Here is a 16,663-nt window from a genome sequence, read left to right as displayed (position 1 = left end):
TGGAAAATCAGGGAATTCTCGGGGAATTTTTTTCCGAAATTGCGTAGACATACTGAGAGAACAAATTATTAGTGTGTGTGTGTGTATGTGTGCGAAACTCGAGAGCGAAGCCCCAAAGCCCGGAAGGTATTTTCGTCCGGGGAATGACTTCTCGTCGTTGCTTTTCCGTTTTTACGCGCGATAAAGAGCCGCGATATAGATTTGCGAACTGCTTCTTCGCCGATACCGCCTGCTCGATAGCTACGTTTCCGGCGCGCACGTCGCCGCTGCACGGAAAAGAGAGAAGCCGGTGCGTGCTCCGTGCGCTCTCCGCGAAGTTTACCCTCCGCACTGCAGTGGTAACGACTTCGCCGTTGCCGCGCGCGCCTTCTCGCCGGCAATGGCTTCATCCTGCTGCCTGGCCGAAATGATTTTCGAAGAGTCTCGTGTAGTTTCGCGTCGGGGTGAGCTCACGTTCTCTCTCTCTCTCTCTCCCTCTCTCATCCAAACACGTTCGCGCACTCTCGCACTTACACTCACACACATCCACGCACCTGACAGGTAACGTCGCGATGATAGATACGCGCGTACAGCTTTTTTATTCGTGCTCGCCTCTTCCGGTCCCTTCGCGATCCCCCTGGCAACCGGCCAGGATCGCGGCTCGCCCGAACCAGGACGCGGGCTCTGAAGTTCGACGGCGCGGCCCCGTTGGAGGCAGCGCCCATTTCAAAATGAATTTTTCTCCTCTCTCTCTCTCTCTTTTCGCCTTCCTTTTTCCGCACGGAACGTTCCGGTCGAACGAGGCCGCGCCGTCGAAGTTTGCGAGCCTGCGCGCATATCCCCAGACGAGCTCGCGACTTTTTTGGACGCGCGCTGTGTCTCGGTGACGATGATAGATAGGCAAACAGATATGTAGATGGACGTTCGTCGTGATTCTCTTTCGCCGGGCGAGTTACTCGACTCGCCAGGTCCAGATATAGAGCAGCGCACGGTGAAGCTTTAATCGGCCGAAATATCGATCGGAATTGTTTTGCAATCAAACTGACGTCTTAAGGCGATTAAGCGAGGATAGATGATACGCGCAAGATCGGCGTAGGAAGGAGAACGTAATTATCTAGATTCCGGAACGCGGGATCCAATCTCTTCTTCTTTATCGAGCTGCACGTTCCCCTCGTACAAACGAGATTCAGTCGTATCTGATACTTTTAATGAAATGTGAGACGCAATCGTTGCTGTTGCAACACGACGACTGCGGAATCCGCGACGGCTCTCAGGTTGCCAGAGATTCGTCACGAACGCGGGTTAGAATCCTCATGGGGAAACGCACAGACATCCTGCGACCGGCGAGACGTCGTATGTAGCGCACGTTCGTTCACGGGAGAAACAATTCTTCATGGATGTCTCGTACGAAAATCCGTATATTATCGCATAATTGTGAGGGCTGAGGCCGCCCGTCACATGGACAACGGAAAAAGCGGAACGGAAAACATGTAAGCGGGGAGTGACCAATCGGAATCATTCATAGTGATCCGTTCCGATTTCGGCTGGCCCCCGTTTTGCGAAAAGAAATCGGGAATAGATGGAGGAATTCTAACTTCAAAGATATAATAAGAAATATTCGTTGATCCGCTCTATTTTAAAAGACAAATTCGTTTCAATTAAAGAAATTTGATGAAATTTAGAGAAATTTTTGTCCTTATGTGAGGATGACGACCATTTCCGAGATCGGAAGGGATTAATACGAATATATTCTAATTGGTCACTCTCCCACTATATCTCTTCAGTCCCGCTTTTCCGTTCCGCTTTTTCGTTGTTCACGTGACGGCACTCTGAAGCGTAACGCGCCGTGTCGGGTCCCTTTTCGTCCTAGGAGTTCGGACGGGACTGCGAGAGAGCATGTCGCGTCCTTTCCACAAGCTCCTCCTTTTTCCATCTGCTTTCCCCGCGCTCGCACTGTTTCGTGACTCTCGCTCGGGAAGGATTTCACGGACAGTTCGGTTGCACGTAAAAGATGAAACGCCAGCGGGAGAGTCGGACAGCGGGGCGCAGTCTCGGAGGCAGGAAGCTGCTTGTGAATTTTTCAGACTGCGATGAATTACCTCTGATAGCGAGCCCGGACGCAGAGGTGCGCGCGAGAGGAGACGAGATGAGACGGGTTCGGAGGAACAGACCGGCGGGGACCATTCTCGCGCGTGCGTAATAATTCGACGAGCCGCGGCGTCAGCCGGGAATTACATATTTATCCTGACGAAACGAGTCGGAACCGAGTGGCGAGAGAGATTTGATCCCGCGGCAATCGCCGATCGCTGCGAGCCGAAATTCGATCGTTTCGATTAAACGCAAACGAGCCGACGGGACTCTCCCGTGACAAACACGAACCTCGCAGTGTCATCGACGAGGATATTTGCCGGCGATGATCGCGTTTTAAAGAATATGACAATATCCGGTAACAAAACACGACGCGCCCTTTGATACCCCTACTAGCGGTTATCGACGACCCACGGTTTACAAGGGGTTAATTTGCGTGGTTATTTTGTGACTCCCACGCTCTTTGCAAGTTTTATGAAGGTGTTGACAAATTAATCGATCGCAACGGCGGACTTATTGTGATGTCGCATGCATGAAAACCAATTTTGATACATTTATGTTTTGAAATTGATACTTTTATATTGGTGCGTTTTAACACATTGCACGCGGGTATATTTCGCCGCGGACTTACGCGTGTAGCGAGCGTTTTTTTTTTTTTGTGAATTTCGCGGGAGTTTGGTATTCAGTAAAATATTCAATTAAACCAAGTAACTCGACAAACTAAATTTTTAAAAGGAAACAATGGAAATCGTTGCCTAGCAACACAAATACCGTACACACTTACAATGCCCATCGTATTTATACGATACCCGCTCTCCAGCACAAATCTACTAAATACGTACTTTTACGTGACCCGCGCTCTAATGACAGACTCTAAAAGACGTAAAAATACGTTTCCCGCATGCAATGTGTTAAGATATATTCACGAACAATTTGTGTATTGAAACATTCAATTGTGGACATTCTCATTTTGATCTTCACGAGTATTTAAATTTGCAACATAGAATATACATGTACGTATTAAATGTATGTACGTATATTCATGGTCGAAAGTTTAGATATTTGTAAATTAAAAATCAAAATAATAAGAATGTTCAGATTAAGATGCATGTTCGAGTATTGGTACTTTTACCTTAACAGTAATATGTCCGTCTTCTTGACGTTTCTATGACTATTTAGTAATCGCATTGAATGCTATTTAGTAATTGAATCGATATTACGTGAAATGTCGACGAGTTTACCTTATTAATGTCAATGATAACTTATTTCGATACCAGTCTGACAACACAACAAGATGCTTGGGAATTGATGCATATTAACACATTAACGGCGGGCGATCTCGACAAAAGTATGCTAGGTAGCGCGGCGGCCGCCCGCCTCGTTTTTCGGCCTAGAGCGGGCGATATTTTGTGTGATCATAAAAACTTTAAGGTACAGTCGAGCTAAATCGTAGTTACTACGACTCCCGTCTTTAAGCAGCAGTCGAGCTAAATCGTAGTTACTACGACTTCCACCTTTAAGCAGCAGTCGAGCTAAATCATAGTTACTACGACTCCCGCCCTTAATGTGTTAATATTAATGAGTACGTCATTCAATCGATCCCATCGCTAACGAAGAGGAATAATTTGTATTCTCTCAGAACACAATTGTACTTTCTCAAGTGATAAAATGTTATTGCACATTTGGAGCCGCGTGTATAAGGCTAGGCAAGGAACAAAAAGATGAGAGAGAGATACGGAGAAAGTTCCTTTACCTCACGAGGATGTCACATGATCGGATTGGTCTTTGTGTATCGCGATATATATTTTTCTCTGTATTTTTAAGAGCTTTAGAGATACGTAAGCTCTCGAAATTCACGAGGAAATCGCCTATACACACGTGTGGGGGAGGGGACTCAGCCGCACGAGTAACGCCGGCCCCGTTTACGATATTGTGCGATTCGCGACAGGAAAATCCAGGATCTCATCATTGTGCCTCGTGTGTCTGCGTGGTACCATTTTTCCCTTATATTTATGAAGGCTCACGCGCGGATAGCTTTCTCCCTCGTCGCGAAACCGTTTGCGGACGGGCGAGGATCCTCTTGTGAGACGTCCTCGACAGGACGTAATATCGCATCGCGATTATAAACGTACGACTCGCAAGAAAGCCCGTGGCTCGATGAAAATGTTCCTGCGGGGATATCGTCCGTCGATCTCGAGAAAGAGAGGGAACATCGAGAAGAGCGTTTTTCCGCGTTACGGCCCGACTGTGAACACGCGAGTCCCTTCATCACGGCCGGCAACACGCGAACGTGCGCTCGTCTCTCCTCGAGCGCGAACGGCAGATATATTTTCGCTCATCCTGCTGGCCGGCTTTCTTTCTCGGGGCAACATGGGGCGGATATCGTATTTCGCGCGAACCGACTTACCTGATAGTCCATGTAATTCCCATAGCCCATATGGTTGCATGTGCAGGCGCAGGCCTGAATGTGCCTCCGCATATCGAGCTCGACCTCTTCGCCGCACACGCCTCTGCTCGTCGCCATCATCGTGTCCCCCATGCAATAGCCGCCGGTGCAATACATCCTCGGGTCGCTCTGGTCCAGGTAACCCCCACCGGTGTCGTCGTAACCGAGGCCGCTGGCGCACCTGGAATCCGAAGCGTATCCCACCCGGGACTGAGGACGCTCCTCGTAGCCCAGTCTAGATTGGGGCCGGTGGAAGGTCGAGGATACATCCTGAAAGAGGAAAATCTCGTCTGCATTCTCGAGTCGTGTCCTCATAGCTTTACGGTACGGCTTGTCCCTAAGACGAGGGACATTTTATTTAGTGCACGTACGTGTGTGTGTGTGTGTGTATGCGACTACTGCGCGTTACCTCTCGAGGTGCACGCGCGAGATAAATACACAATCAAGCATGATTTGTTGGTTACATCGACGAACAATGGGAGCATGATCGAACATGGTTGCGCGTTTGTCGATTGTACTATTGCGTCGGTTATTCATCAATTAAAACAAGTGGAATATGTGCGTTCTACGCACTCGACGGGAACTGCAGCTGGTGTATAGGGAACAATGAGCGCGAATAATTATTCGGAAGTAACGCTACTTTCGGTGAAATATTGTTTCGGATAGAAAAAAAGAATCAACAGAAATGAAATAATAAATATCGTTCGGGTTGAAGCTCTCCGGTTCCTCTTTTACGACGATATTGCGCAACTGTCAGCAGCGTTTCAACCGATTAATTCGGCTCTTCAAATGAGATATCGTCCGTCGACCAGGCGTTCCGGGAATTTCACGAGATATTAAGAAATTTAATATTCGAGACGTACGACAAGCATCCAGAATCCGAAAAGAATCGCCTTGATGCGGCACAAAGACGGAATGCGTCAGCGTGGGAATTGCAATTACGCAAAGAGAAATGTATAACGTGCCAGTCGCGTCTGCGGATGAAATCTTTCCGGCATAATCTGAAATTGCCCCTTTCGATCCGACTATAATTCTCTTTCTTTCACCGACAAAGAACACGGCACATACTTTTATCACTGTAAAATCCCCTATTAGAAAATACTATTATAAAATCTTCCACCAACCAGCACAGAAAATTAGATGTAGTTGGGAGAAATCTGGGAGAATTTCTACGCGAATGGTAAATCCGCCGATGGAAATATCATGGACTTCACACGCGAAAGCAATTTTCGAAACATCCAATTGTTCCGATGCAGACAATGACAGAATCAGATCGTCGAAGATCCCTCGTAAGCGCGTTCGCCCGTGATGAATAAATTAATTGTACGATACGAGAGAGAGAGAGAGTGCGCTTCAGTCTCGACAGTCGCACCGTCGTGTCCCAACGGCGCGTGTCGGCGGCGCGCACGTATATTTAACGCTGCTCCCACAGATATCCGTTATCCGCGCGCGGAGGATCGAGCGCGTCCTGCGAAAGAAGGGGATTTTATCCCGGCGTGTTTATCTCCTGTTCATTCTCTCGGTACCATTCGCAGTTGGCGCGATTGCGCGCCGCGGTACTCTCGATGGCTTACGAGTCACCATATTCCGCGGTATGTACCGCATCGTCGTTCGATATGGACCACCGACTACCGCCGGTGCGAATCGCGGCCCTCTATCGTTCCTGCTATCTTTACACCGTCGAGGCCGATACGATACGGCAACCGTAACAGTAAAGTATCGATATCGCTAAAATGACCGGAACGTACGGCGGGCTTTTTCTGAAGCCCGGAACCCGCCGGCGCGGGATCTTGAAATTCGCAACGGCTACCGTTGCGCAGCTGTCGCATTACAGCCATACGATTCCGAAGGATAGAGCCTATGAAAACGGACTTAGCACCTCATTCCGCGATCTCACGAGCGTGACAGGGGGGGTGGAAAAAATACTCGGACTGAGCGCGAGTTCGCGACGCGTGGTCGACAGTTCCGCCGATCGCTCGACGAGATTTATCGTCATATCATCGAGAACCCACAGCGAGCTTCGTCAATTCCGTGACGTTTCGCGAGATAACGTACACGCAGACAGTTTTTGTTAAGTAATATAGCATGGAGGAGAAAGTGATATTATGACACTTACAAGTATTATGGCCCCTTTCAGTATTTACATTATTAGAAGTGGCGAATCCTAGTGATTACTTATGAAATCATTACACCCGATCACATCCGAGATTTTCATCTCGGAGTGGTTAAGTCGATTCTAATCTATTATCTTCATCGCTGCACTTCTGTCTGCACTGCATTGCTGTCTTTCTGACAAAAGTAAGTCAGTGTCTGCATTAAAAATTAACGGTTATATTCATTGTTATTATATATTTTTACATGTGACGTCTTTTATATATAATTACAATTACATATAATTATATCTAATTAAATATAGACTTTTTTTTTCTGAGGAGCTATACAATACCTTTTATAATTCGATTATACCTGCGCAACGACACACTTACCCAAGTGACAGACGTTGGTAGGCGCGTGTAAAATAAGGTAGCCCTGATGTGAACGTGATGAGGTACGCGCCGGAATTCGTTCGCCACTGTGACAAAGCAACATTTACGTTCGGGAAACGAGGGAAGAGGTTAGCGTCCTCGTCGGGCCGTGTGCCACTTTTCCGCGAAGTTTCCGAATTTTTTCCGCCACACCGAGTGTTGCAGTAATAAAAACTTTGTTGCAGAGCGAGCGAGCGACGGCGTAATGCGACGGGGTTAAATAGGGGGACACGAACGAGCGTCGTTCGCCGAGGCACATGCGCGGCTTCGAAGGAAACATTGAAGGATAGACGACGAACGATCGGCACGTGATCGCTTTGTATATGCGTTATGCATCCGCGAAATTGCATCCGCAGGCGATGCGGCCGGCGATGCTGAAATTTAATAGGATATCGATACTTTTACTCTTTGATATCAAATACCGCAGGTATCGGCATTTTCCGCATACTCGATACTTCCGCCGTACGTATTGATATCGGTATCCCGCGCTATCATTATTATTTTCGACGATCAGGATTTCTCTCGTTCTTCCTAGTTTTCTGCCAACGATTAAATCTACACGGGAACCATGCGCGGCTTAACGTCTTCGTTCTCATACTCGATGCCGATAACCGTCCCTCCTATCACCGATATCCAATCGGCTATCGGCGTTAAATCGCCGGCGGTATAAAAATACTCGGTATTAAAAGCAACGAGACGGCTGCGTCCTTATCCGCATTTTTATTTCGCGCGTCGATTAACTCGACGGCGGGGTGAATACACGTACGCGTACGCCGGCTGAGAGATTGGGAGCGGAGGGGTGGTTTATCCGCGACGTTCCCGCGCGATTCCACCGGGGGAGGCGCGAGAGGATGCTCTCTCTCTCTCTCTGCGGGCGTCCGAATCGATAGTTCGCGCGGGTGTACACACGTACGTACGGCGAAATTCGGCGAGAGCTGAAGGCGGCCCGAATCAATTTTCGGATAGGGGAAAGCCCCCGGCTGTAACGGCTCTTCGAAGATTCCCGCGACGAAGTTGCCGGCGGTCCCGGCGAACTCGCTCGTACGCACGCGAGCGGAGACGCGAAACTCGTGACGAGACTGGCGCGCGGCTATTACGAACTCGTCTAGCTGACGCGAGCTGCCGGGGAGTAGATACCCGAGATACTCATATCGCTTCTCGTGGACCGTTGCTCGCGGGAACGGCGTCGCCGTATTAATAAACGCGCCGAGTTGGCGGAAAAAATCAGCTCGCCGCGATTAGCGACGCGACGCTTTTAGCGACGACGCCGCATTAAACTTCGATTCCAGAGTGTATTTCGAGGTTCGTCTTCCTCTCTCTTTCTTTCTTTCTCTCATTTCCTTTTTTTTCTCCCGTTCACATCGCGCCGGGGAAGTTCCGATTGCGGTCGTTTGTCTCACGCGCTTGCGATAGCGCGTTGCAGAGGGTGTTCGGAGATTATTGGCGGGAAATTTACAGGCGTGTTCTCGAATCAATAGCAGAGGTGTGTATTTTGCCCGGTGAAAATGCCGATAACTCTCTTAGTTATGTACGACCGCGAGTGGGCGAGGCTTTTTAAGTATGAAGCTTAACAAAGTACAGTCGGCGGGAGGAGGCCCCCTCCAGGCGAAAGAGGCGGCGAATTTTCATGCACGAGTAGTTCCCGCGATTCGTATTATCGATAGCGCGGCCGTTCGAACTCGCTGAATCATTGCGATCTTAAAGTCCGCCCTTTCCGCACCTTTTCTGCGCTAACTAAGCTCCTATTTCCCGCGAAGGAGCGGCAAATTCAATTTTCGCCGTCCGATAATCATAAATAGCGGCTCCTCGAGCGGCGCGTTCGTTATAAAACGGCGGACTCGTACGATTCTATTGGATAATTATCGTATAATTCTTGCACCTGGCGGTGATATCAAATTTAATCGACACCGGGGAGCAGCGGCGCGCTATTAATGCCGAAGCTCGCTGTGAGTAACCGCGATTAATCGCATTAAGATGAATTATACAATGTTCGTTTCCATTTAACGACACGAGTATAAAATCGAGAGCTCTGATTCGAGGGCAAAATGTTTTTTTCCCCTTTGCATTTAATCAGTGAGAAATATTTTATATAGAAAAATGCACAAGCTGCGAATTGCGTATCTGCGTGTGAACGTTATTTAATCTCACAAAGCCGCGTGATCGCGTGATTATAATTAAATTTCGTTCAATTAACTTTTACTCCAACGTAACTTAGTTCGCGTATGCAACTCGACCGATAAGCACTATACCGATCCATTTTACAATGATTACCGTATTATTCCTTTCGGCGTTACCATCACACACTGAAAAAAGGATTTGCTAACAATTACTAAGAATTGGTCAAATAGTTTCGACTAATTAGTCCGGTTACTGTAACCAAATTATTTAGTACCATGTATTATATATAGTCATGATGTTCATGGTGTTATAGTTCATGATGTTCATGATATTACAATATATGATACAATGTATGATATGTTACAGTATATGATACAACGGAGACCAAGACAGGTTGGAATAAGGAGGGGATTGATAAAGGGTTTCATTTATATACTCATTGTGAAAAAAAACGATGCGAAAGGAGTAGCAAAATATTTCTTTCAGAACACGAGTAATAATCTCCAATTTTCATCAAAATCGAAAAAATATTATGGTTAATGTAAAAAAAAAATCTATTTCGAAACCAGCCGAGTAAATTTTCGAGCGTTTCAAAATTCTCTCTCAATATTCTCCATCGTGACTGGATATCAGAATAACGTATAATTAGTTAGAATTAAGTTTTCTGCAGCTGTGTGATAAAAGTAATGTTCATTGATAAAATTGTTGAAATCAAAGAAATGAGTGGATGCAGCAGGTTGGGCAATTAGGTTAATTCAGTGCGAAACGTTACACGAGTGCAGTTGGTTTTCACGCATATTAACCGACTATCGGAGATATGCATTATAACCTATTATATATTGCATATCAATAGAAAAGCTAAAATCAATATTTTTATAGTTATTCTATTGTTTTAAAATACATGTATCAAAGGCGCAGCCGATTAATTAATATAATGAATAATAGAATTGTTGCCAATAATTTAGTTTTAAGCTATTTGATTAAATCTTGGTAATTGTTATCAAATCTATCTTTCAGTGTGCCGCGATAATGCCGGGGCGAGTGATGCGGTATAATTGTGAAGTGTATTGGTATAGTGCTTCCCGGTAACCACAAAATCTTGGCAATTGTTACCAAATCCTTTTTTTCAATGCACCAACTTTGGAATCGCCGACTATTGTGGCGCTACTAATGATACATTGTGGGCCAGTAACGTGAATTGAGGTAATTAGTTTCTGAAGCGTCGAGAACCGAAAACGTCTATTCACGTTTTTAGATGGATGAAACACCGTACATCTATTAATTCTGTTCGGTACCTTTTCACCGGGGATAATATTTTAATGAATGTCTCATATTAAAAATATTATTAATTATATGTTCCAATATCGAATAAAATATCACTGTATATGCTATCCGTAATGTGATAACAATAGCGCGTCGCGAATAACGCGTATTTAAGCGAAATATTCGCCAAGTGAATGATTGCAAGGCTTTTTGATTAAAACGAAACATACATTAATAAAGGACAATCGATTGCAGATCTAATTTATTTCTATTTATAATATGTACATGATACATGCAAGTATTAACAATTAGATTATCGATTGGATTTCAGGGCTATATCTCTTGCGATTATTTTCAGCTGATTATACAAACGTTCTAACCAATAATTTAACCATTTCTGACTGCACGCGCTATATAAGATAAAACAATAATAAACTATTATTATCTTAAATCTCTTTGAAATATAATAGTAAGAGAAAAACGTATCTAACAGAAATCACATTGATACCAATGATTGTATAAATGCCAACTTTTTTTCTCCATCTTTTCTCATCTTCATCTAGTCGTTAATAAAAGATTTTTATTCTTCAAAGATATTCAAAATGGCAATGGTTATTACTTCATTTTGTCTATCATAAATATAAGTAAATTAGATCTGCAATCAGCTCTCTTTATTATTATATTATTACATGTACCAATTAATTCGGTGTTTTCGTTACCAAAATCAAGATTTCTTTATCAATGAACGGAGTGCAATTTTAATTATCGATATAATCTTCGCCTTTGTCGGGCAGTTGTCGAATTCCAACATGATAGAATTCTGTGGTTTTAAAACGTATAAGTCATCGATAGATTTTTGGACATACTTTATTGCTTTAAAATGCGAATCGGTTAAATGGTATTGCAACGAACGACACACGTAAAAATTTGAAAAAGTAACGTATGCAGAATAAACCAGATGCAGTATAATTTCTCAATCCGTATTAAAAATATTGTTGTTGAAAAAATGTTGTTCCTTTTATCACGTGAAATCGCGCGTTGTCATGGAGACGCACAGACCATTTTAAATCTCCTCGAAACCTCCGATACAATTTTTTCCAAGTTGTATGACTCATTACGTCTTCGCCAAAAGCCAAACAAATCATTTTTATAGCAGGGGCAACAATTTTTGCAGTTGAAATACAAAAGGAATGCAGTGTCGAATATGCGATTTATCGATAGCAATATTGCTATTTTCTCAGGTTGCATTGATCATTTCGCGATGTTACGCGGTGTTTCGTAAACATAGATAATATACAGTAAACAATTTTACGTTGAAACCGGTTCACTGAATTTTTGTGTTACCCTTTTAACGCGAGAAATGCATTACAAAGTACACGAATATAAAATGTTAAAAAGTACACAAATATAATGTTAAATTAACGCATTTATCTTGTAAACATATTGACGAGGTGAATGTGCTAATTTAACATTATATTTGTGTACATTTTCACACATTCCCCGTATTAAAGTAACGACAAACATCGGTCGACCGTTTTCAACAAAACATTGTTCATCGTGTAACTCTTTTGAAACCACGATTGAGCGGAGGGAATATTTCGATTTAAAGTGTTTCTCAGAAATGAATAAAATCACAGGCACAGAAATGAATAAAATCACAGGCACCGAATTCACTAACACAGCTGATGTATTCGAGATAGTTGCGTTCGAATATACACGTACCTGAGCGTAGGACTCCTCGTGATACGGCGTTCTGCGATGGCACTCGTCGTAGCACCTGCCGTCGTAGCCGCTGGGCGGCCGGGGATACGGATCTTGGGCCGCCACCGCGGCCGCGCAGCAGTCCGGGATCTGCGCCTGGTAGGTCTCATAGGGACACTTGTCGGGCTGGGTCGGTCGCGGGGCCTGGTGCACGCGCTCCTGCGGCCCGCTACCGTAACCTCCGCCACCAACACCACCGCCGCCGCCACCACCACCACCACCAGCACCACCACCACCACCTCCGCCGCCGTGATGCATCGTCCACTCTCGCGGACCTCTCTCCTGGCCTCACAACACCACCTCCGCCGATCACTGCATCCTAATCCCGCGTGGCGCGCGATTCGCGATTTCCCGTGAACCCGCCTTGACGAGCCTCGTCTCTGTCGCGCGGCCCTCTTCGCGCGGGTCCATCCTCACTGCTCCACCTACCTACCTACACGCGGCTCTCACTGCCTTCGCGAGCGCAGCACGTGCGCCGTGTCCCTCTAGCCCATCTCCGAGTCGTACCTGCGCGATTTCAGTCGGTCAGTCGATCGGTCGATCGTGCCACGAGTTAACGTTCGCCCTCGCGTGTACAATCGGTCGCGTTAAAACTTCGCCGGCCTCGAGTCGTTCTCGAACGATTCTCCCGGCCGGAGCGGTTTTTACTCGCGGTATTCACTTATTTGTCAGATGAAAGGGAGGATAATATTATTCCGATGATTATACTGATAAAAATTATTAGACACCGATGTCAAAAACGGATTGTTATCACAAAGTAACGACCGATGCAACCTTCGGTGACGTATGTGTTTCTGAGAAAAAAAATACTTAAAAATTAATCTATGCACGAAAGGATCAGCTTCAGTAGCTGAACTGGTTGTAACATGTGAATATGTAGAACTTGCGTAACATAAGCAATTTTAATTACCGCATTATTTGCAGCAGCAAACCTTTCTCTGCCGCTGCGGCGATTAAATACGCTGCTAAATTTTTAAGTGTCCACATGTTGCAACCAGTTTAGCTGCCGCGGCTGATCTTCTTTTTCCGCGTGGAAGACTGTCAGATTTATTTCACAGAGAGATAAAAATCTTATTTGTCTGTGAAAGAAACTTTACGTCCCGCAAATAAATTGTTAAGTACTTTTCCTCCCTTCGTTGCGCCAATCTTCGGTAAGCGAGGAAAAACGCACAGTCCGGGATGAAGACGGGAAAAAATCACCGGCAAGAAATGGATGTTATCATTTCTTGGTACAAGAAGGGTCGGTCGATCGCAGGGGGGAGGTCAGCGAGGTGAGTCGGAAAGGAACATCTCTCGCCTCTGCTAACACCGAACGTCGCTATCCTCTCAATAAGAGATATTACGGCAGTCCCGCCCCGACGACGGTCTCCAAGTATACTTCTTCGCTCATGAGTCCCGTTCTTCCTTTCCCCTGTATCCCCGGCTTTTGATCACAAGTTGTTAATGCTGTCCAGCGCATCCGCATTCACGAGGTGACCCCATGACCCCGCGATTCGCCGATTCTTCCCGTTGTCTTCTCGTAAGACGAAGCGGCGGAACCGTATCGTTTACCGGGTAAGCGAGAAAACACGTCCCTCGGATATCACCGGGAGAAACCTGACCGGCGAGTGCAAGCGCGTCGGACACCGCTAATGCATCCGATTGTACACTCGAGTGCATCAATTCGTACGGCACGGCTGCGCCAACCGCCACCTATGCTGGAGCTGGAGAGAATGGCGCGCCTTCGGCGCGTTCCGCGCCGCTCGAATTGATGCACTGCATTACAGCGAACGATTGTAACTCGGGAACCATCTGTATTCTCTTAACTGCCGAAAGTAAACGCCAGCTCCCCCCCCCNTCTCTCTCTCTTTGTCTGCCTGCCTCTCTCTCTCTCTCTCCGCTTTAGTTCGCGTATTTACGAGCCGCGGGGCTCCTTTTTGCGTTATTTACCCGAGCTCTTTTAATCTTAGTCCTTTCGGGCGCTTTTTCAGTGTCGCCTCGTGTAGCTTTTAGATACTCGTACGTGGTAACGGCGAAGCTCGATCAACGTGCCAGACCAGATCCGTCCATTGACCTTGCCCGGCCTTGTCTGACGGAGCGTGGGGGGCAGTCGCTATGTGAACTAACGAGTCCGCAAACGCCGTGATGAAGAATCGATCTTCTCTCGCGGGTGAAAACGCTATTATGATTTATTCATCGAAGTCGACGCGCACGAGTGTCGCGCTGATCGCGAGCTGAATCCGGAACGGCGCTCTCACGATGATCGCCGGCGAAGATTCGCGATGAGTTTCGAGGGGTTCGTCCTGAGTCCGCTACATTGAAAATCTTAGGTGGTGAACCGTTAATTCGGGAGCCGCGCGGACCTTCCTAATCTAAACTTGGACCATTTGTGGGGCCTGGGTCGAGCTGACGCGTCGATACGTTCTCGTTATAGATTTCGGATGTATCTGTTATGCACGCGGGACTAAGTTGTACGTCGCGGGTATGTGTGGCTGTACGTATTTATGCGCGTGTATGTGTGTGTATGCCGTAATTAGCGGCTCTTAATTTATCGCGCAAGGGCCATACACGTTCTGAAACTTTGATAGAGCGATAGAGCAGCGTGTAAGCGAGGCCGTCTAAAGACGTAATGCGTCTATTCGGGACACGCTGGCATGTCTTTGCCGCGGCTTTCGGATATATTAATCGCAAACCGGCGAGCCGGATCGATCGCTATATTTAGAGCGACTATTCCGCACCTCCAGCTTCTCCATTTCGGCATAGTTGCACGCTGCTCAATTAGTATTACAAACCGGGAATGATTTAAGCTCGCGTGATATCCGAGAGACACTTGAATATAATGGACTAGGGAAACGTTCTAGTTGTATCTGGAAGGATGCAGGCATCCATTTGTACCGTCCCAACAGTCTGCAACTGCTTGACACTTCAGCGTTGATGGGCAAATGAAGAACGAAAGGCAGATGTGAAAATTCACGATTGAAATATTGATGTGCACCGAGTGTTTCCTGCCGCGTGAATTCGGACCTTTAATTTCAGAAATTTTAGGTAGTCAATTATTCTGGTTTTTTTGAATGAGAGTAAAATATTCCACAGTAACGAGTAAAGAAACGTAATATATGGGCGTGATATGTTGTTATTTTTATATTGAAAAATTAATCTCTCTTTTCCTTTCTCTCTTTCTTTCTCTCTCTCTCTCTCTCTCTCTCTCTCTCTCTCTCTCTCTATTTCTATTTTTCTGTAATATAATAGACGCGAGACATATAAAAGTCGTGTTCCCCAAGGCAAATACTGTGGTTACAACGAAACTCTTGAGCGACATTGTTGAGCTTAGAGACTTAAAACGAAAAATCTATTGTTTGTTTCGACCCGGTGTGCAAACGAAATATTTAGCTCCCGTCTTGCTTGTCCGTAAACAAGGTATTTCGCGTTTTCGTTTCAGCGTACCAAAATAAAAATTCTTTAAAAATATACGAATCTTCCATTTCTAATGAAATTTCATAGTATGTTTTATGGAAAACAAAACTGAAAAGAATATTCTTATAATTCCGGACGAAAAACCAAATGGAGATGGAATTTCTCTCTCTCTCTCTCTCTCTCTCTCTCTATTTTCTTTATTTCTTATACCGTTGAATATATAATATTTTAAGGTCGTTAAATAATATCAATAAATATAGTATTAATAATTCACTTACTTGCTTTTATTGATAACAAATGTGAAATTATTAATTATTACAGAATCAGTGTCGATTGAAACCCGTAATTAATAATTTATATTGTTCCCGTCATTATCACAGAATTTTAATTAATGCTGTTGTGTATATTTTTTTTTAACGGAACTTAATTCTCAGATACTCGGATTGAGATTATCTGATTGCAGATTACTTACATGTGCGACCGATATTAAACTAGTATGTCGTTCGCTATTGTAATCGTAGACAGTAGACTGGCTAGATATGAAACGTCGACAATGCTATATCAGGCAATTATTGCTTTTTACGATCTCGCTCATAGAAAATCGCTTCGCAGGTTCCTGTAATCCGAACTTAATCGACATGCAGTATCCGTGACGTGACGTCAGTGCTGCATTTAACTCGCGCTTCGTTCCATCATTTTACTCAGATACTCATCTAAAAATGTTCAATGATTGATATTAATACGCACGTAATCCGTCATTTTTTCCATCCCTCCTCTCTCTCTCTCTCTCTCTCTCTCGTCCGATCTTCACTCGCGACAACGAATACACAACGCGCCGCGACTCACCGAAACACGTCCGTCCGACCGCACAACCGTCTCACCACGAAACTGGCGATCAGCTGTTCCGTAACAATACACGCACCTGTCGATAGATACCGTACACAGCACGACCAGTTAAAGTCCCTGTTCGGGCGCCATGCGACGTTCCTGCTCCGCCTTGCCTAATTCGCGGCGGGAACGTCCTCGTGTAACGGTGTGAAAGAGTATCTGCGGCCCTCGGATGGCTCGCCGGATGTCCGGGTTCGGTGGG

General features: G+C 45.5%; 1 protein-coding gene across 1 annotated transcript in view; it reads right to left on the bottom strand.

Annotated features, from left to right (window-relative positions):
• Positions 1-12,438, bottom strand: part of LOC106743240 (dipeptidase 1-like) — a 105,115-nt gene extending 92,677 nt beyond the window's left edge. The window contains exons 1-3 of the mRNA XM_014616877.1: positions 12,417-12,438; positions 12,142-12,359; positions 4,475-4,783 (exon numbers count right to left, since the gene is read on the bottom strand). Coding sequence (XP_014472363.1) covers positions 4,475-4,783; positions 12,142-12,359; positions 12,417-12,438 — 549 coding nt within the window. The remainder of the gene's footprint in view (positions 1-4,474; positions 4,784-12,141; positions 12,360-12,416) is intronic.
• Positions 12,439-16,663: the final 4,225 nt, after the last annotated feature.

This window comes from Dinoponera quadriceps, unplaced genomic scaffold (genome assembly GCF_001313825.1).
Source record: "Dinoponera quadriceps isolate SergipeBrazil2010 unplaced genomic scaffold, ASM131382v1 scaffold616, whole genome shotgun sequence".
NCBI lineage: Eukaryota > Metazoa > Arthropoda > Insecta > Hymenoptera > Formicidae > Dinoponera > Dinoponera quadriceps.
Note: the sequence above shows the minus strand (reverse complement) of the source record. Positions and strands in the feature narration are given on the sequence as shown.